The sequence below is a fragment of the Puma concolor genome, chromosome C1 (genome assembly GCF_028749965.1).
Source record: "Puma concolor isolate L17-30 chromosome C1, mPumCon1.1.hap2, whole genome shotgun sequence".
Lineage (NCBI taxonomy): Eukaryota > Metazoa > Chordata > Mammalia > Carnivora > Felidae > Puma > Puma concolor.
The window spans coordinates 154,968,343-154,991,627 of NC_141674.1; the positions used below are offsets into that span (position 1 = coordinate 154,968,343).

General features: G+C 37.3%; 1 protein-coding gene across 1 annotated transcript in view; it reads right to left on the bottom strand.

Moving 5' to 3' along the window:
• The window catches only part of COBLL1 (cordon-bleu WH2 repeat protein like 1), a 90,601-nt gene extending 78,753 nt beyond the window's left edge, over positions 1–11,848 (bottom strand). The window contains exon 1 of the mRNA XM_086718785.1: positions 11,469–11,848. Coding sequence (XP_086574911.1) covers positions 11,469–11,590 — 122 coding nt within the window. The 5' untranslated portion in view covers positions 11,591–11,848. The remainder of the gene's footprint in view (positions 1–11,468) is intronic.
• Positions 11,849–23,285: the final 11,437 nt, after the last annotated feature.

Consider the following 23,285-nt stretch of genomic DNA (forward strand, 5'->3'; position numbering starts at 1 on the left):
CAGGTGAACTGACATACACGCTACACTTGAAAGCACCCACGGCTCATGCCATCACCTGCACGAAGAGAACATTCTCTTTGCCATCAACCAGTGAAAATCTGCTCTTTGGGTGCCGTTTTTTAAGAACCTTTCTTGTTTTACATATGGAAGTCATTCTACTTTAAAATCTTCTAGATTTATAGACTTATATAAATTTATACATAAATACAATTTATGTATTTATAAATTTATATGCATATAAATTTATATTGTAAATACAATGTATTGTAAATTTATATATATAAATTTATGGATTTATATCTATAGTAGGATGCTTGTATAGATCCTTTTGTTCACTAAGTATCTATGATGAGTCATCACGTCCAACACACTATGCAGATGAAGTGGGGTAAGTCCAGAGAGGTTTTCCCTTCTAGCACTGTTAGTGGTATGGTAGAAAGAGTAAAAAGAAACCCAAATAAGGAATTACAGTGTAGAAATAAAGTACCCCAGGCTGCCTTGTGTCTTAAAGCACAGTTCTCAATGCACTCCACCTTATCTGCCAGAAAACTTTTTGAAGCAGAAATCATGAATATATTTTTTTTGTATTTTTGATTAATACATCACCTTTTTCAGAGTATGCTCAATCATTTCTTAAGGAGTGAACTATTCAACTACAGTTTTCATTTGGTTTATCCATTTTTTATTATATCCCTCTCAAGTCTTCCCTTTTTATTACTTTTAGGAACTTAGCAATTGTGTAAAGTGAAGACAAGGACATAATAGAATCTCTTTGTAACAAAGGTCTTCCAGGATAAATCAGCATGAGTAAATGAAGCTTTTGTTGTGGTTTAGTTGTCATACACCCAAAAAAGCACAGATGCTCTCTTCTGTTTTAACCACATATCCATTCCAAAAGCAGAAATGAAATTTCCAAAAGTTAATTCTGGTGAGGAACGGTTTAATATCCACTATGGTAGCCAGCTAATGAGATGCTAAACAACATAATTTACACTCCCTACTCCCACCCGACTTCTCAGCAGGTAATTTCTGAGAAATTTCTTCAACATTTAGTGATATCCAATAACATTCTCAATAACAAAAGCCTGATTTGTAATCTTCATTTGTTTATATATCTAAAATAACTAAAAACCACACATTATATCACATTTTATAAAAGTCAATAGGACAATAATTTACTCCTGAGTATTTCTAAGACAAACTCTTATTCACACACACACACACACACACACAGAGACACACACAGATGCACACATACACACATGCAATGCTTAAGATAGTTAAATGCAGAATTTGGTTTTCACCTTTTTTTTGGTTGGGAGGCTATCAGTGGTGTGACAGGGGGAAAACAAAAATATCTAGCTCATAGATACATAATCTCCCTGCGACAACATTAAGATATTACATGTAGAAAAGCACAAGGTGATATAAAAGAAGTACACATTTGCAATTAAAAAGGCAAAAAAAATCTACATATAAATCCTGAAAAGGTACTGAAAGAGTTCAAGATTTTGAAATGAGTCAGAGATCTTGGTTTGTGCTTAGGGCTGCACTTATTAGTAGGTCACTAATCTCTCTGGAACAATTTCTTCAATCACAAAATTGGATAATCTATCCCACCTCACAGGGTTGCTGAGAGAGTTAAATGGGTAATGCATATTCATGGTCTAGCCCAGTGGTTCTCCAACTTGGCTATACAATGGACTCACCTGAGGAGTTTTAGAAAATGCTAAGGCCTACATCTCACTTTCAGAAATTGATTTAACTGGCTTGTGGGGATTTTTTAAACCTCCCCAAGTTGATTCTAAAGTGCAGCCAAGGTTGAGATCCACTAGTCTAGGATAATGCATGGCCTATAATAGGTATTCAGAGTTAACGATATACTTTCATAAGAACTTTGTAAATGCTGAAACACTGCCTGAAGGTTGCTACTTAGGTCAAGAAGGTCTCAGAATCACTTAATACGACAAATCTTAGAAGGTACTCCAAAAGTTTTATAATAACTTTTCAAATCTAAATATCCAAAATATTTTTGCCTCCTAATTCCTTATAGGAGGAAGGAAAACATAAATCTCCCTTGATATTTTCACTGAGGTATAATTTAATACAAAAAAATGTTCAGATATAAGTGAATATTTTGATTCATGTATACACACTCCAAGAACCAACCCACAAAGACAGAGTACAAAAATGTATCTATAACGGGGGCTTGGGTGGCTCAGTCCATTAAGCTTCAGACTCTTGATTTCAGCTCAGGTCATGATCTCACAGTTTGTGAGTTTGAGCCCCACGTCGGGCTCTGTGTGATGCCAGGGCACATGCACATACTCTCTCTCTCTCTCTCTCAAAAATAAGTAAATAGACATTTTTAAAAAATGTATCTATAAATTAAAAATTAAATATTTAATTTCTCATCTGTTCCATAATTGTCACTGCAATTTCAGTTTGTCTCTGGGCTGTCCCCAACATCTTATGGAGATGTTTATCTTAAGCAGTTAGGAAAGTCAAACAAGAGGTAGGATAAGGAAAGTCTCCAGTAGAAACGTGCATATCAAAGGAGATTAAAAAAAAATCATCAAAACAAATGAGCAAAGTTGAAAAAACAGACCTGAAAGCAATATAAAGAATGAGTCACAAGACAGTCAACAACATTTATTGGGCACCCACTGTGTGCTCAATGCTATAGAAAGAAACTGGGTAGATTAAAGAAATACCATGAGGTCCTCAGATAGCAGTAATGTAAAAATGAAGTGAGTCCAACTAAACACTCAAAGATATCCTAAAAGGATCTTACAAAAAAAAACCCAAAAAACAAAACAAAACAAAAACCTACATTAACTGAATGCCTATCTAGCTCCAGGAACTAAATTCATTCAGTAAATAATTTTTCTCAAAAACTAACTGAAACTCCAAAACCATGACCCAGTGCTCACTTGCTGCTCCATTTACTCTGTACATAGTCTTCTGTCTGGCGAGTAATAAATGTCAGGATCAACTGGGCTCAGCATCATCTACTGAAAGCTTCCTTTGAACTTTGAAAGTGATGCCTGGCAGGCAATGTATATGGGATAGTCCATGCAGTTTATGAAAATTAGTCTAAACAGTAATAAAACTGTGATTGACACTACAATCTAAAAATTCAAAAATGAGTAACATAAACATGGAGAGAGTGAACTATGCAAAACTTCTCAGACTTCCTTTTTCTTTGCCAGATAAAAATTAAGTACAAAAAGTCCTATATAACTCCACTTTTTCAAAAGAGGTTACATACTTACTGAAAAGTAAAGAAAGAGTTACTGATCAAATTTAAGGTAAAAATATTTTTTAAAATTTATTTTGGGAGAGTATGTGTACACTCATGCACTATTGGGGGAGGGACAGAGAGAGAGACAGAGGGAGAGAGAGAGAGAGGCAGGGAATCCCAAGCAGGCTCCATGCTGTCAGTGCGAGACTGATGGGGGACTCCCCTCGATCTCACAAACCATGATATTATGACCTGAGATAAAATCAAGAGTCAGAAGCTTAACTGACTGAGCCACCCAGGCACCCCAAGGCAAGAATTTATCCACAAATTGTTTCATCTTATTATGAGCTCTGAGACAATAAAATTATAAAGAAAGAAATTTTCACCCCTAAAAGGAAGTTAAAAAGTTCTTAGTTGCAAGGCACCTGGTGGCTCAGTCAGTTAAGGGCTTGACTTCAACTCAGGTCATGATCTCCCGGTTCGTGAGTTCGAGCCCCATGTAGGGCTCTCTGCTGACAGCTCAGAGCCTAGAGCCTGCTTTAGATTCTGTTTCCCTCTCTCTCTCTGCCCCTCCCCCACTCACACTCTGTCTCTCTCTCTCTCTCTCAAAAAAAAAATAAACATTGAAAAAATGTTCTTAGTTGCAATCAAAATTGCCCTTAAGTAGGTAAATGGACAAATGAAACATGGTATATCTGAAATTTTACTCATTGCTAAAATGAAATGAAGTATCAAGTCATGAAAGACCCTTAAATGCATATTCTAAGTGCAAGAAATCAGTTTGAAAAGGCTACATTGCATGACTGTACATTGTAGGATTCCAACTATATGACATTCTGGCAAAATTATGGAGATAATAAAAAGATCAGGTGTTGTCAGGGATTGTGGGGTGGAGTGAAGGGAGAGGAACAGGTGAAGCACAGAGGATTTTTGGAGCAGTGAAAACACTCTATACAATACTATAATGATGCACACATGTCCTTGTACATTTGTCCAAACCTGTAGGATGTACAACATCAAGAGCGGTCCCCAGTATAAATTATGGATTTGGGGTGACTATGATGTCTCAATGTAGGTTCCTCAGTTGTGACAAATGCACCACTCTGGTGATGTATATTAATAATGGGGGAGGCTATGCACGTGCGGGGACAGGGTGTACATAAAAACCTATGTACCTTCTATTAAATTTTTCTCTGAACCTAAAACTGCTATAAAAAGAATTAAGTCCTGGGGCACCTATGTGGCTCAGTCGGTTGAGCATCTGACTCTTGATTTTGGCTCAGGTCATGATCCCAGGGTCATGGGATCAAGCCCCACACCAGGCTCATTGCTGAGCGTGGAGCCAGTTTCATATTCTCTTATCTCTCCCCCATTGTCCCTCTCCCCTGCTTGCACTCTAGAAAAAACTAACAATAAAAAAAATTTAAGTCTTTTTAAAAAATCTCTTAGTTGGAATACTTTTCCAGTTTTCAAAAGCATGCTATGTAAGGAACTAAAAAACCTTAAATGTGGGCATTATAATAATTAAAATATCTATACCTATGTACATTACTTAGTGGGCATGTAGATGTTAGCCAAGCAAGCACACTAATAATAGATTAACCAATTATAAAATGAAAACAAGAGTTGCCTTCAAGTCACAATTTCAATAACTGTTTCTCACATACAGGCATAACTCAGAGATATTGCGGGTTCAGTTCCAGACCATGGCAATAAAGCAAATTTTGCAATAGTGAGTCAAATTAATTTTTTTTACTTCCCAGTATATATAAAATTTATATTTAAACTATATGGTAGTCTATTAAGTATGCAATACGTAGAATTATGTCTAAAAAACAATGTATACACCTTAATTAAAAAGTACCGTATTGCTAAAAAATGCAAACCATCGTCTGAGTTTTCAGTGAGTCGTAATTACTAATCACAAATTACTATAACAAATAATAAAGAAAAGTCTGCAATAATGCGAGAATTACCAAAACGTGACATAGAGACACAAAATGAGCCAATGCTGTTGGAAAAATGGTGGCAGTGACTTAGTTAACACCAGGTTGCCACAAACCTTCAATTTGCAAAAAAAGCAAATAAAGTGAAGCACAGTAAAGCAAACCGCAGTAAAACAAGGTATGTCTGTATGTTCTTTGGTAAATATTAAACAGCATTTAGTCATTAGTCTCTGTTAAAGTTTTCAATCTTTGTTGGGGAGTGGTGTGTGTTAGAGTAAACCACATTCAAACAAAACCTTCACTGCCTACTGATAAAGAAAAGTCCTTGGAATGAATTTTCCTAGCTAGAGAATTTATCAAGTACTGGGCTAATAAAACTACTTGGAAATAGTGTCTCAAACTTCGGAAATATTACAATCTAAATTCGCTGATTTAGATTAATCTAAAGCTGATATAAATGTAAAATATAAACTTATAAAATGTTTAGTAAAATACAGGAGAAAATCTTTGGGACCAATGCTTAGGCAAAAGGTTCTTAGACATGACACCAAAGACACAATCCACAAAATATTTTTTTTTTTTTATTTTAAATTTTTTTTTTCAATGTTTATTTATTTTTGGGACAGAGAGAGACAGAGCATGAACGGGGGAGGGGCAGAGAGAGAGGGAGACACAGAATCGGAAACAGTCTCCAGGCTCCGAGCCATCAGCCCAGAGCCTGACGCGGGGCTCGAACTCACGGACGGCGAGATCGTGACCTGGCTGAAGTCGGACGCTTAACCGACTGCGCCACCCAGGCGCCCCTACAAAATATTTTTTTAAATGTCAATAAAGTGGACTTCATCAAAAATGAAACTTTTGCTCTGGGAAAGACCTTGTGAAGAGGCAAAAAAAAAAAAAACAAAAAAACCTCAGAATAGGGGAAAATATCTGCAAGTCATAGAACCAAATGACATATCCAGAAAAGAGAGAGAGTACTCTAAACTCTACAGTAAGAAAACAATAAGGAATACAATTATAAAATGGGCAAAAGCTCTGAACACTACCAAAGACGACATAAGAATGGCAAACAGGCACATGAAAAGACGTTCAACATCAATCTCCATTAGGGAAATGCAAATTAAAGCTATGATGAGAGGGGTGCCTGGGTGGCTCAGTCGGTTGAGTGTCCTACTTTGGCTCAGGTCATGATCTCGTGGGTCATGATTTTAAGCCCCACGCTGGGCTCTGTGCTGACAGCTCAGAGCCTGGAGCCTGCTTCGGATTCTGTGTCCCCCCCCCCCCCCCCGCCCCTCCCCTGCTCTTGCTCTCTCTCGCAAAACTAAGTAAATATTAAAAGCTCTTAAAAAAAAAGAAAAGAAAAGAAAAAAGCTATGATGAGATACCGCAACACACCTAAATCAAAAACTACTGATATCAAGTGCAGATGAGACTGTGCAGAAACTGGATCTCTCCTATGTGGCTTATGTAACGTGCCTGCAAAATGGTATGGTCACTTGGGGAAAGTTTGGGAGCGAAATATGAGGCTAAATACACACTCCATATGGTCCTGCAATCTACTGTTGATAGTTGCACGACAGAAATGAAAGCTTACGTTCATATAAAACCTGTACAAGAGTGTTTATGGCAGCTCTCTTTTTAACCCCAAACTGGAAACAACCCAAATGTGTGCCTGTATAAGAATGAATAAACAAGGTGTGGTACATCCATACATCAGACTCAGCAATAAAAAGCAACAAAGTCTTGATACACTCAATATCTCAGAGGATCTCAAGAGCATTATGCTGAGTGAAAAAAGCCAGTCTCACCGGGTTACATATTGTAAGGTTCTATTTATGTAAGAGTCCTAAAGTGACAAACTTAAGGTCATGGAATACAGATTACTGCCTGCCTGGGTTGGAGGTAGGTGTGACTAGTAAGGGGTAATACAAAGGAGTTCCTGTGTGGTGATGCAACAGCTCTGTTTTCTGAGTGTGGGCTGTCACACAAATCTACGTAGCAAAATGTCATAGAATTAGAAATCAAAACAGATAGATAATAATAATAATAAAGAATGCACGTAAAAGCTGATGAAGTCCGAACAAGGTCTATACCTGAGTTGATAGTATTGCACCAATGTCACTTCCCTGGTTTTAATAATGTATTATAGTTATGGAAGATATTATTATTGGGAGAAGCTTTGGGGAAGGCATATGAAAGTGCATTATTTTTGCAACTTTTAGCAAATCAAACTATTTAAAAATAAAAAATTACAATATATCAACAATAGCCAAAGTATGGAAAGAGCCCAAATGTTCATCAATGGATGAATGGATAAATATGATGTGGTATATATATATACAATGGAGTATTACTCGGCAATCCAACAGAATGAAATCTTGCCATTTTCAACTACATGGATGGAATTAGAGGGTATTATCCTATGTGAAATTAGTCAGAGAAAGACAAATATCATATGACTTCACTCACATGAGGACTTCAAGACACAGAACAAATGAACATAAGGGAAGTGAAGCAAAAATAACAGAAAAACGGGGGGGGGGATGAAACATCAGAGACTTTTTTTTTTTTAGTTATTTTAAGATTATTAATTCAAGTTTATTCTTTTTTTTTTAAATTTTTTTTTTCAACATTTATTTTTTTGGGACAGAGAGAGACAGAGCACGAACGGGGGAGGGGCAGAGAGAGAGGGAGACGCAGAATCGGAAACAGGCTCCAGGCTCTGAGCCATCAGCCCAGAGCCCGACGCGGGGCTCGAACTCACGGACCGCGAGATCGTGACCTGGCCGAAGTCGGACGCTTAACCGACTGCGCCACCCAGGCGCCCCAAGAGTTCGCCTTCCTATCTCCTCTTTTTTGTTATTTATTACAAGCACAAAATAGCATATTAAGCAAAGAAATCCTGTTTACATATTTATACATCTCATCCAGCCACAATGTTCAAGTGACTTACTGTAAATGTTCACAATTCTGACTAGCAGTTAGTTCAGATTAGTAAATTCTGATTAGTGACTGAAAGCTCACTGAGTCCAAGCACTTTAATACTCTAGTTTACTGCTATATTCTGAAGGATCTAGAATTTTTTTTTTCTGGCACAAAGAAAGATGCTTAATAAAATATTGTTGAATGAATGAATTCTGTTTCTTCAGATAGATACATACACACAGAGTCAGGTGCTCAAATACTTTCCCAATTACAAAAAAATCCTAATTTCTTAACAACATGCTGAGATAGGACATTTGATGTATTTAGTGTGAAATGAAAGTTTCACCATTTGACACCAATTCTCAGAAAACAAGGAGAACTTACACAAGGAATAAATTATTCTCAATCATATAAAAATCTGGTGGTCTTGAAGCAATGCAGACAAATAACCAACCAACCATTAAGATTCCTAACAGCTAGGGGCGCCTGGGTGGCTCAGTCGGTTAAGCAGCCAACTTCAGCTCAGGTAATGATCTCATGGTTTGTTGGTTCGAGCCCCATGTTGGGCTCAGAGCCTGGAGCCTGCTTCAGATTCTGTCTCCCTTTCTCTCTGCCCCTCCCAAGCTTGCACTCTGTCTGTCTCTCGCTCTCAAAAATAAGTAAAACATTAAAAAAAAAAAAATTCCTAACAGCTGTATCCCATTAAAAGAATTTTCTCTTCCTCTTCCCATCTATCATAGAGTCCTTTACCTTTTATTAACATTTTCTCATGTTGGTCTAACAACTCTCCCAAAGAAATTATTTTATATGTTTTCTCCCCCAATCATCAGCAAAAAAAAAAAAAAAAAAAAAAAAAATTATTTTTATATTCCTGTGTGAAAAAAGTCAAATTATAGATAAATTAAAACAAGCTCACTTAATAGAATAACCATACAGAGTTAAAGGTAATGATGCATGGGAAAGAATTTTGAACCAGGAGATAAGGCAACATGAGTTTTCCCACACACACTCCCACACAACAGTATTTATTAAGCTACCAACACTGGCTTTGGGTAGAAAAAGAAATACAACATTTCCTGCACTCAAACAATTAATAGCTTATTATTTTACTTAACTATACGTGAAAAGCCCCAAATGTTACTTTCTCTTAGGTGCCTTTACTTTAATTAATGAGCACTGGTGAAGTACCCACAATAACATCAATAGTGCAACTCATTAGGCTACAATAGGTGAGAAACTATGCATTACAGTATGTATACATTATAGTTAATTCTTACAACAACCTTGTCAGTTACTGTTTTCTGTATTTTACAGCATAAGGAATGAATTCCAGAGAGTAGAATTAACTTGTCCTAGCCACAGCTTATAAACTGCAGATCCAGATTTTAAACCCAGGGTACTTGATTTGCAAGCCCATTTCCTTTCCCCCATGCCATTCTACTACTGAATCTCCTACTATGTATGTCCAGCACTTGTGAAACAACAATCTGAGATCTTAAAATTCTATTTGGAATGATAGGAAAAAAAAAAATTGTGTGAACCTATTCAATAAATACAATTTATTATTACACTCTCTGGAACAACATCTAAAAGAAGAAAACCGTGAGATGTTGTGTATCCTAAAGACTAATTCATTGGAACCATGCTTTCATGATCTATAAAACTATAGTCTTTTTAAGCAAAGGAAATCACCCACATTCTAAAGAGGAAATAACGTGTCATCTGCCTGGTTTAAGCAACCTGACGTACTATTTCCAGCCCTCCCAACTACCATATATTTGAGCTCCACAGTAAGGTAGTTAATTTAGGGTAGAAATACTGTAAAATCTATTGCAGTTCTTCCTCCCAAGAAACAACAGGAGGAAATGACAAAGAAATATACAGTAGTCTCATTCATTTATACAAACTTTCCCTGAGGAAATAGGCGGATCTAGAAACAAAGGCATATATAACATGCCAAGTACTGGTGGTCAATACAGTACAAAGTCTTAGCAAAGATTTTGTTCAAAAATAGCTTGAGAATATCAAAGCCATTAAAACAACTTTAGCACAAGAATTCTGGTATAATAGGTGTGTCCTGTATTATGAATGCCAAGATAAAGGAGCTAAAATAATAAGTGACATTCATGTTTTGATCCTAAAATAAAAACCAATCAGATATATTGCAATTATCTCACAAAAGATTATAGTCTACATTTTGTCCTCAAAATTTCATGAACACCATTCACGTTATTCTTACTCTAGTTTCTTAATCTCCTTCTACCACTTTTCTTAAGGAAAACTGCAAAAGCAAAAAATAAAAATTATAAAACATAAAGAATCATATTTATAGTTTATCACAAAAGCAAAACTAACCCTTTAACTATTTCTTTTTGATGAACGGTGGTTATTTTCATGAAGTACATGGGATATCTTATGTCTTCACTTAAAGAAATGACAGTTAACTTTGACCAGCAACTTTTTTTCCATCTGTGAAAATTGGTAAATCATGTTTATGTGATTCCACAAGAGTAATTTTCAAAAAATAAAAAAGAGCCAAATGTAATCAATTTAATATTCAAATGTTGGGGCACCTGGGTGGCTTAGTCAGTCAAGCATCCAGCTCTTGATTTCAGCTCAGGTTATGATCCCAAAGCTCATGAGGTGGAACCCCACATTGGGCTTTGTGCTGACAGTGTGGTGCCTGCTTAGGATTCTTTCTCCCTGCCCCTCCCCAGTCCTTGCTCACTCGCTCACTCTCTCTCAAAATAAATAAATAAACATTTATAAGAATGTTTTTGTTTATTTAAACAGTAGTTTTACATTGTTTTCTAGCATTTCTCTTTGGGGAAAAACAAAACAAAACAAAAATAGAACTTAGCTACACTTTTACAGAAAGTCAAAACCTTTAACAAACAAGTTACCCCAACAAATGGAATCACCAGTGGACTATCCGTATGACTTGAGAGTTGTAGAGTCTAACTGACAACTGGCTCAAGTTTAAAAGAAAGGGGCAGGGTGGGGAGTCAGTACCAAGCATAGCATTGTGGGAAAGTTGAAACAGTTGGGGTTGAGAAAGAATGAGTTTCTAGTTGTACATCTCCATATAAATGGCTTTGGGACTAACCACTGCATTTTTTCTTTGTGTGAATAAATATCCTCTTTCCTTTGAAAAAGTTAAACAGTGCTAGGAAGGCATCTAAACATTTCATTTAAAGTCATGACTATATAACTCCAAGATGCTGTAGAAAACACTCACCCAAATTTAATCCTAGAGACTGATGCATAATCATTTCAAACATGAAAATGCAATATAATTATACTCTTAATGTTGAATGTATAATGAGTTTGTGTTAAATAATTCTGTTACTCACCTTAGTTTTTTTTTCCTTATTCCATCTGGTTCAGCACTTTGCTTTCTGAAGAACATATGCTTAGTGGGAGCAAACAAGACACCCCAGAGGTACATTCTCCTCTTTCTTATAAATGACATCATTAAATCTGCCTATTTATAGTCTCAACTATCTGACCTCATGGCCTACATGGATAAATGGATTTGTTTAGCTTATAATCCTCAGTGTGTGCTTAGCAGCATTTAAACAGATAATAACTTGATACATCTTTTTGATCTTTAAAATAAAATATGGTGAGATTGCATTTTCTGTTGTTTGATATGTGTGAATCTTAAATGTGATAAGGTTTCTTTGTGACTGAAATTTGAAAAACACAAATCTCATGTATTTTTTTCTACAGGAAAATTATAAATTTGAATTATGCAAGTCAGATTTCTATAAAGTATTCAGAAACATAGTCCTGTTTAAAAAAAGTAAGCACTCTGATCCTACTGAACCAATTATTTTCCCCATTTTAGGTATATTTTATAATAGCAAGTTCATTTATAATTTGAATACTTAGAACACTTCCTAAGTAAAAACAATTGTTACTTCTCCATTCTTTAAGGTTTTTATAACTTTATCACTTTTAGGAAGACTTCTTTAAATACTGAACAGCTATAAGAAATATCTTTGCACACTGTTATTGGGAAGGTAAACTGGTACAGCCGGTATGCAAAACAGTACAGAGGAACCTCAAAAATATTACAAATAGAACTACCATATGATCCAGCAATCCCACGTCTGGGTATATTCCCAAAGGAAATGAAAAGAGGATCTCAAAGAGATTCCATGTTCATTACAGCACTATTTCACACTAGCCAGGACAAGAAAACAACTTAAGTGTCTATCAATGTATAAATGAATAAAAAAAATGTGGCATACAATACAATGAAGTATTATTCAGCCATTAAAAAAGAAAAGAAATCCTGCCATTTAGGACAACATGGATGAACCTTCAGGATATTCTGCTAAGTGAAATAAGTCAGAAAGAGAAAGACAAATACTGGATGATATCACTTATATGTGTTATCTAAAAGAGAACTCAGAGAAACGGAGACTAGAATGTTGGTTTCTGGGGCTACGGAGTAGGGGGAATGGGGAGATGCTGGACAAAGGGCACAAACTTCCAATTATAAGATGAGTAAGTTCTGGGACTCTATAACGTACAGCGGGGCGATTACAGTTAATAATACTGTATTATATATTTGAAAGGTGCTAAGAGAGATCTTAAATGTTCTCACCATTTAAAAAAAGGGGGGTAATTATGTGATATGATAGAGTCATTATCTAAAGTACTAGTGATTATCATTTCACAGTATGTGTGTCAAATCAACTCATTGTACACCTCAAACTTACACAATGTTATATGCCACGTATATCTTTTTTTTTTTATGTTTATTTATTTGTGAGAGAGAGAGAGAGACAGAGTGTAAGTGGGGGGAGGGGCAGAGAGAGAGGGAGACACAGAATCTGAAACAGGCTCCAGGCTCCGAGCTGTCAGCACAGAGCCCCATGTGGGGCTCAAACCCACAGACCGCGAGATCATGACCTGAGCCGAAGTCAGACACTTAACTGACTGAGCCACCCAGGCACCCCTATGCCAAGTATATCTTAATAAAGCTGGGAAAAAATACTTCCTATCACAAGACAATGTTAGTTCACTTTCTTTACCTTATTATTTCTTTTAAGCCCCCAGACCTCCAGTGGAAATCATTTAGAGTTTTGATTAAAGTTTCTATTAGAGTTTCAATTTTGATTATCTACAGATATTCCACCCCAAAATTTTAGCATATACAAAGACTTGTTTCCACATTTCATCTAAAATTACATAATACTGGGCATCTATTTAAGGGATGAGGTTAGTGGGTCTCTAAAAAGAGAATGAAGTTTTAGCACACACAGTTTTACAAAGGAAGTACAATATTATAAGCAAAGTGATGAGTCAGGTTGTGTTCTTTGGTTAGTTACATAAGCAAAATCATATAATCAAGTATCAGCCAAGTCATAACTTCCACTAGTAACCTTCTTATTCATGGATCATGCTGACAGAGTTAATACTATGCTAGGGGTCTGCTCTAAGATTTATGTATTAAGAATAGGTTCTTTGTTTTTGTGTGTGTGTGTGTGTTTTTTAATTTAGATAAATTTGACTGAGTGCTATTTTTACTCACTACCTAAAGAGGTGTTAACACAGACAGACCTCATGCCAATATGGTATTGAAAAAAAGAGCACCAACCTGGGAACAAAATGTTAATTACAGTTTGAATTTCTTGTTAAGTAACATAACACCTCTGAATCTCAGTTTACTTATTTTCTGATGTCAAATGAAGAAAATGTTCAAAGTATACTTTATAGCATTTTTGTATTAAAAGAGATAGTAATTAGTATTACTGATTTCACTTTTAGTGAGAGTCCTAGATAAAAAATTATCATGTTGTTTATTGAAATATTCATAATTTCAAAGAAACATCACCATGGCTTAAAGCTTCAAAGTGTATTAAATAAAAACTTAATAAACAACAGTAATTATATATACACACAGAGTTTAATAAATTATTATATTTTTCCTTTCCAACAAGCATAAATTACATCCCTGCATCTACATCTAATGTGTCAAGGGAAATAAATTATATAACTTAGTCTCCAAAACATCAATTCACAAAACCATAAGCTCTTCAGCTTTTTCTATAAAAATTCTGACTCAAAGAGTCCTCAAATTGATTATAATGCTTAAAAGTATAATAGTTCAAAGAAAAACATTAGACCATTTTTAAAAGCAAAGGTTAAGAAATTTTAAGTTCTTATAAGTTTACAAATCATATGTACTTACAATTCTTGCATAAAATCTCCATGAAATGGTACTGTCCCTTTGGCTATTTACTCTTCGAAAATGCTAAACCAACTGTCCTGTTCTATTACTGACTCTACTGTTTATCATGTGTGTTAAGTGCCAGGCACTTCATACCTCTGGCAAATATGTAAAAGGAGGAATTTACCGGTCTTTCAACATCATTCCGGGAATGATCATGTAACGTTTTCACAGGTCCTTTTTCTAAAGGGAAGGTGTCTTACACAGTAGTTATAAAAAGTAGCTCCTTATTTAGCAGTTTAAAAACTAGAGAATTCAATATTTTTATCTGTTTTTTATAAAATTATAAATTCTTACCAATTCTCAACATACACAATTTCTCTTAAATTTTTAAGCAACATCTCACTAGATAATTTAATCTTTAGGTGCCAGTGCCAAGAAACATATATAGAATATTTAAGAAAAATCTTAAAATTACTTGTAAGGTGACAATCTGAAGAAAGCTGGGTAAATACAAATAAAATTCAGAGAAAAGATCAGGTATTTAATTTTGTAAACAGGGAAAGGAAACAGGCATATTTCCTGCAGAGGCTAAGACTTCTCCCAGTTGGTTCAAGGCAAACACCATTTCTCATCATAAAAACCCCAATACAGACAATGGAAGCTGAAACTTGACTTACATGGCTTTACCCCCTTTACCAGTCTGGGAGACTATAGCCCTAATGTGAATGGAGGAGCATCTGAAAGGCTAGATTTTATAGTCAGCCCTTTTTCAAATCAAAGGTCATCTTCGTGACAATTCAATTTTTTTTAGGATGTTCAAAATCAAATACAGATTATTCAAATAAGAGCAACAGAAACTTTGATCCAAAATTACATGTCCCCTTATTTTCACTCACGGAAACATTATTTCTTCTTCCACATGTGCAGTATTGACTTGGATGCAAGTTACAGCCTCAAATAAACCAAGGACTTCCACTGGAATTCCTTTATAGTCTTAAATGGGACTCAACCGTCTCCAAAAGAGCTGTATTTTTCACCTACATCCCTCTCCACAACAAAACCTCTTTAAAAGGGCGTCTATAGCTTTTATGTCTAATTCCTTACCTCCTACTGGCTGGCAGTCCACTAACCTCATAGGAGTCCACTCCTATCTGGCTGGCACCCCCTAACCTTGCTGATATTGTCTTATATTTTTATTATCACCCAATCCCCTCATGTTGCTCTGGATTTTGAAGAACAGACCTCCTCTCTATTCTTATCTCACTTGACTTCTTAGCATTACTTTAAACATCCGATATCACCAATCCCGAAATCCTTCCCTGGAAGTAGATTCCTACATATCATACCTTCTGGTTTGCCAAGAAAGTCCCAATTTGCCTCTGTTGTCCCTGCTTTAGTATAGTAGTTGGGTTTTACTAAATCCCACCACACCCCTGTTGCACTTTCAAAGGTGTTTCAGGTTGCATAATCAATCACAAATTCACTGTACCTGCAGTATTACTGCCCATTTTCTTACATCTGTCTTGGCTGTCTAATTAGGCATCTTAAAGTTGGCAATGCCAAAAGCAAAATCTTCACTTCTCCCAACTTAGCCTTCCCATCTCAATAACCAGCTCCAGAAAGCCAAAAATCTAAGAATTAACTTTGATTCTTCTCTTTCCTTCACTGCTCACATTTAGTCCAAAATAGATGCCGAATCTGTAACTCAATCTCTATTACAACTATTCTAGGGTCAACCTGCCATCCCTCCCACATACATCACCATTACAGTCTCCCTGCCTCTGCTCTCACACTGCAATCCAATCTCTTCTAAAGCCTTCAAGAGTGATTTTTTTTTTTTAATTTTTTTCTTCAACGTTTTTTATTTATTTTTGGGACAGAGAGAGACAGAGCATGAACGGGGAAGGGGCAGAGAGAGAGGGAGACACAGAATGGGAAGTAGGCTCCAGGCTCTGAGCCATCAGCCCAGAGCCCGACGTGGGGCTCAAACCCACGGACCACGAGATCGTGACCTGGCTGAAGTCGGACGCTTAACCGACTGCGCCACCCAGGCGCCCCAAGAGTGATCATTTTTAAATGTAAATTCAATCAACTCATTCTCTGTTGTAACTCCTCCAAAGGTGTGCTATGGTTCTAAGAGTAAATCCCAAAAGTTTCATCCTTGAATAATACCTAACCAGACTGGCTCTGTCTGGCTCTGGCACCCCTTTCACTTAGCCCTCCGTGCACTAGCAACACTGACTTTCTTGTAGGTCCCTTATTCATAAGCCTTCCCAACCTTAGGGTCTTTGCCTTTGCTCTTTCCCAGACCTGGAATTATTTTCCCCCTACAGCTTTCCTCATCACTCAGGTCTGTTTAAATGTTACCTTCTCAGAAAGACTTCTGGGAATCTTGTCTAAAGCAGCAAACCAATCGTTATTACATCACCCTATCTTAATTCTTTACAAAGCATTTGTCAGTGATATTTTTTCTTTCATTTACTTATTTTTCTGGCTCTCCTCACAAAACATTGCTCCCACCCCACCCCTCCTCTATCCCCCAGAATCTATTTTCTGGGGAGCGATACCTTGCCAGCCTTTCCACTGCAGGATGTCTCCTAGACTGCCATAGACACTCGGGCCCCAGTACAACTATCTGGTCTGCACTGGAGGGTCCCTGGGAACGCCCCCGGCAATAAGGCCCTTCAGCTCCTGCAGCAGAGGCCACATGGCCTAGGATTCCTCTGCCAGCCACTGTTCCAATAAATCAGTCTAGAGGGAAAGAAGAACTAAGGTGAGGGAGAGTAGGGATGCGCAAAAGGTAATACGGGTAGGCCCCCATCTGTGGGAAGGTTCTCTAGGCTGCACTTGGCCTATGGAGAACAATGTCTGCTTCATGCACTTCTATATTTTAAAAGGTAAAAATATAATGTAATTATTCTTATCTTTTCTGTAGTTTAGATAAATAACTGCAGCATCACACCACTATCCTACAATTCAAGCTAAGTGCTACTTTCGCTAAACACCAAACAATCTAGCAAGATAGAGCTGACTGCCTGGGCTGATTCCCAGCTTAGCCATTAACTGGGTCATCTGTAAAATGGGATAATAATAATACCTCAGGGGTTTACTGTAAAAATTGAATATGCGAATATAAAGAAAGTTCTCAGCACAGCATCTGCCGCATAGAAATGACTAACTCTTATTGAGCATTTTAATGCCCAAAAAGAGAGCAAAAGCAGACCTTTACAATAAACATTTTGACAGTGAAATTAATTCTATGCAATCCCTTAAAAAGAATTAAAAAGTATAGGGCGCCTGGGTGGCTCAGTCGGTTAAGCGATTGACTTCGGCTCAGGTCATGATCTCACAGTTCGTGAGTTCGAGCCCCATGTCAGGCTCTGTGCTGACAGCTCAGAGCCTGGAGCCTGCTTCGGATTCTGTGTCTCCCTCTCTTTCTGCCCCTCCCCTGGCTCATGCTCTCTCTCTCAAAAACAAATAAACATAAAAAAAAACTTTTTTTAAGTGTATCAGTTTAAAAAATTTAAATCTATAACTTATCAGTCAACTTACACTTAAAGATACAAACACAAATGCAGACACATACACTTTCTTTTAAAGGCCTCTGGGTGAATCACATGAAAAAGTTTTGAGATTTTTCATGAGGGCTCTTTCTAGATCAACTTTTTTAGTGTGGCTTCCTCTTGGAAAATAATAACTAAACATTAATCTTAAAGCTAAATATTATTTTCCTGGGTTCCTAAGATATTAGGTTATAAGTTCTACAAAGACATAGGTATTATTACTGCCACAAAGTATAGACACGAGCTGCAGTACTACAACCGCTCTACTTTTGTGTATTTGCAGCTTTGTGCCTTATTTAGAAACCAAATGATGTTTGCCCTGGGCGGCACTGCCAGTGTCTCTGCCCGGCTAAGTGGAAATCCAGAAGGCAGAGTAAGCAACAGACACAGTGGAGATGCTATGCTTTCAGGAAGACATGCTGTCGCCTTGTGAGGTCTCTGGGCAAGAAGTAAATATAATTCTCAGTCAATAATTTGTGCTTCCACTTAGTCAAACTCCAGAACAGACACCCTTTAAGAATACCTTGTCTGTGATGTGCATATTTTCCCCTGGGCGTTTCCTTCCTTTTGGGAAGATTTTAAACATACACATGCCCTTCCAGAGTTTTACCAGCAGTGAGCAATCTGTTTCTCTCTGTAATAGTCTGAATTTCACAATGTTGCATTTTAATTGTGAAAGTAATTTTCCCTACTTTAAAATCAAAAGCACGAAAATAAGATTCAGCACCTTATATGTAGATCATAATGAATACCATATAGAGAAAGCAGACATTTACCTTCTTTGCATTGATTTATCAGCCTATTTTTTTTTTTTTTAATCTAAAAGGCTTTTATCTCTTAGGTGCTCCATATCCGTAAGACAAAAAGCACAATAATGGCCTATGTCCCCCCAAAAAGTACATGAATACTAAATGGATAAGGCTGGAACAGTTTGTAAAAGATCACTAAAAATAAAACTGCTATTAACAAACTGTAGGAGTATTGAAGTAACATTTTAATTTTTTGATAAAAATGCTTTGGCATCATCATAGCCCCACACAGCAACTAATGTTCAGCCCGCCCTTACTGCAGACCAGGCTCTTTGTAAAGTGCTTCTCAGGCACTCTTTCATTCTATCTCAAAGCACCCCAAACAGGCACTCTGCCCTTTTTTAAGATACTTAGGGATAAGAACTATTTAGAGAGTCAACGAGGCATTTGGAGGCAACATTTGAACCCAGAGCCTATATTCTTATCCACTAAACTTAACATCAAATTTAATTCCAAATTTGCTCCAAATTAAATTTTACACCCTGATTTTAAAGGCCTGATCTGTGAAATGGCTTATCTATAAGCATTCTGTACTCAGAACATTTTTTAATAAGAGCATGAGGGAACCACATGCACTGAGAAAAACCAATAAAATTGACTTATTTTCAACAGATATCAAGAGCATAACAGGGTACTCAAAGACCACTGCTGCTTTTTAGAAAAAAATCTAAAATGATTTCCTAAATAACTGATGACATTACCAATGTATATAATTTTTTTTAAACTGAACAAAGCCATGCATTATTTTCTTAATGGTGTTTTTTCTTTAACCTCAGAAAAGACTATCCAGTAGAAAAAAAGGAATTTTTATCTTTATAATTTAGGATATTCTTCATTTAAACAATACTTCTAATTCCCTTGTTACTTTGTAATCACCTTTTCGGTTTTATAATTTTAGATTTCCAGATTACAAAAGTATGAATAACTTTAATGCCTAGCATGATTATTGCATTTAATCCTCAGTATTACTGTGGTTATGCTTAAAATGTTAACAATAGTTCAATAGATTGTCTAGCTTTTCAACACTTAAAAAAAATTTTAATGTTTATTTATTTTCGAGAGAGAGAGCGAGAGAGAGCGCGAGCGCGCAAGCGGGGCCACTAAAGCAGGCTCCAGGCTCTGAGCTGTCAGCACAGAGGCAGACGTGGGGTTTGAACCCACAAAACATGAGATCATGACCTGAGCTGAAGTCAGACACTTAACTGACTAAGCCACCCAGGCGCCCCCATTTTTTTCCTGTATTATGCAAAGGGAAGATTAAGCCTTCAGTATATGATTATGATGACTATGTATTTTGGGACTTCACAGCAACAATTCAATGATAAGTGATCAAATCCCACAGGTCTTTCAGAAAGGCAGGACACATGCCTCTTGGGTTGTGAGTCATGGCCCTGACAAAAGCCATCCAGTCCAGCAGCAAGGTCAGGAACACATGTTCTGGCTGGACTGGCCAGATCCAGACACTAAAATCTCCTCTTCCATCCTAGACATTCCGAACACACCCAAGATGTAGATCAGACATTTTAATGCAAGCGATAAGAATGAAGGTAAAACCATCAAACAGCAACGCCAATCACGGGAGTGGATGTTGTCATACACTCTCCATGGGTGCTGCCCCAGGCTTTGAGAAAGAGGTGGGGAGCAACAAGGCAAGAGCAACCAGACAAGAGAAGCAGCAAGCCCATGTGGGCCACCAAAACCTTCTCAGGCTTCCTTTCTCTCCTCGGCTCCTGGTGATTTCTCTCCTTTCACAGCATTCACAGCACTTACCTCCTAGCTTCATTCATATTAATTTTATAGACAAAAATGCTAAGGTTTTTGATTTATGCCTGCTTTATATTCTCAAATAAGAAGGGAGTGCTATCACCATAGGCACAGCAGGTGGAATCTACTCAAATGCTTACTATGCATATAATCCTAGACAGTCTTACGGATCTATTTTTGTGTCTGTATTTTGGATCTCTAATTAAATTGTAAGTTCCTTTCTGTAAAGAATAATTCACAGGTATTTCTTCAGTCCCCCAAGTTCCTCACACAACTGCTAAAGGATACATAAATTCTCAATCCACGTATTTTGCACAGCTCCTTCTGGGAAATCCTTAGAAGTATAAGCATATCTGTTGTCCAAAACACTGGTTCTCTCAAAAAAGGCCAGTTCTAATATTAATTCCTCTGAGAAGAGCCCCCTACTCTCTCTGCCTTCCTCCCAGTGAACATCCTAGTCCTCTGTCCTGTGTTCACTTAGTACTCAGAGGACACTCACAGATACTCAGAGTGCAAAAGCTCTATATGATACTTATGCATCATCTATTTCCAATCCTACATTATGGATTCATTTTAGGCAAAAAAATTTGTCATTTTCATTTTTTTTTATTCCACTGGCACTAGAAGAGTCAATGTGATTTTTTAAATAATGAAAATAAAGACTAAATGGATATATAAGGAAAAGTAGTCAGCTATTCATGAGAATACTTCTAGAGAACCCAATGATGAATGGAAGTAGTCAAAGATTTAAAGAGCTGGGGTTTTGTTTATTTTGGTTTTTGTTTGTTTTGTTTTCTTAAAGGCAAAGCTCTTCACATTAACAAGAGACAAAGCCACAACTTCCAGCAGGGGTTAATACCAGAAGTTATACCAGTTACACCGAACATTTTTTCATGTGAGCTAGGAGCTCCAAAAGTGAGAGACAATGTAACTGCTGGTAGTTGCTATGGTAGCAAAAATAAACCTTGTACAGATATTCCAGTCATCCTTTAACTATGCTTTCTACTTGCTGGGGGTTTTCAGTGGTGTTTCAGCCCAAGAAAGGGGAAAAAAAAAAAAAAAAAAGTGCTAAGCCTTATGCTCCAGGAAGAAAATAGGAAGCCGATACATGAGCTATACTGTGGTCTTCTTTGATTAATAAATAGCTAGAGAAAATCCCCAACCCCTCCCCACAAAAGCTGGGTGGGGGTGGATTTTATCACCAGACAGGTATAAAATAGGCAGCTCAAGACACAAAGACTGAAATAAAGCAGTAACATTAAAAAAATAAATCTAGGGGTGCCTGGGTGGCTCAGTCAGTTAAGCATCTGTCTTTGGCTCAGGTCATGATCCCACAGTTTCTGAGTTCAAGCCCTGAGTAGGGTCCTGTGCTGACAGCTCAGAGCCTGGAGCCTGCTTCAGACTCTGGGTCTCCCTCTCTCCCTGCCCCTCCCTCTCTCCCTGCCCCTCCCTCTCTCCCTCTTTCTTTTTCTTTCTCTTAAAAAATAAACATTAAAAAAAATTTTTTTAAGAAAAAAATAATAATTCTTGTTAACAAGGTGACCATGCTGCATGGAGAAACGAATCAGGAATATCTGAACACATGGGTTAAAACTCCAGAGTCCCTTTACATTGCCCTATTCAACAAAGTATTTTACACACGGGAAGGGAGAGACCCATGTTAGGTAATACAGAAAATGAACTAAAATATGTAGTCCTACAATAAATATACAAAATAACATGTGTACAAAGCATCTCAGTAGTCATGCCAAATACAACAGAGAATATATATCTGGGCAGAAGTATGAAGAAAGCATCCTGGAGGAGATCAGGGGTGACATTGTCTTATGGGAAGTTGATTACAGACAATTAGATGGACTGGGAGACACATTCCTGGAAAACTGTATATATGAGCAGGGGCAGGCATAAATAGGGCTTGGAGAAGAGCAACTAGCTCAGTTTATGAGTAGTCTAGCAAGAGTGGCTCAAACAGCCAGTGATAACACTAACAAACAACAAAATGTCTCAAATCACACCACAGAGAGCCCGAATGAAGTTTGTTTCTTTTTCTTTTTAAGTTTATTTATCTTCAGGGGGAGAAGAGGGGCAGAGAGAGGGAGAGAGAGATCCCAAGCAGGCTCTGTGCTGTCAGTACATAGCTCAATGCAGGAAATCCCCAAATCCATGAGGTCATGACTTGAGCCAAAATCAAGAGTTGGACACTTAATTAATTGAGACACTCAGGTGCCCCTGAATGCAGTATATTTCTTTTTTTATTTTTTTACACATTTATTTATTTTTGATAGAGACAGAGCACAAGTGGGGAAGGGGCAGAGAGAGAAGGAAACACAAAATCCGAAGAAGACTCAAGGCTCCGAGCTGTCAGCACAGAGCCCCACAAGGGGCTCGAACTCACAAACCGCGAGATCATGACCTGAGCCGAAGTGAGACGCTTAACTGACTGAGCCACCCAGGTGCCCCTGCAGTCTATTTCTTGATTCCAGACCTCTCAGCCACAGACCCATAATTACTGTCACCAAGTAGCTTACGTGTCACTTTTCCAGGTTCTTTCTCACCAACCCCAACCCATAGTCCTTTCAATAGTAATTCTGGAATTGCTGATTCCCAAGAAGATGATGTGTATTGCCTTTTCCTCAATAATGCCATCTCCATCATGAATGCCATTCTCCTCCTGCCTCAGCAGACCAGGGAAAGGGGGTAGAGTCAGCATCCTCCAGAATCTCTTCTGCACCTTCCACAGGAATGTGTTACTGTAGTTCCTAGCAAACTCCTCTTCCTACAAGGGTCTGGCCATCTAGATATATTGCCTCTTAATCCATGCTAATCCCTTACCTCCAGGTTGCCTTC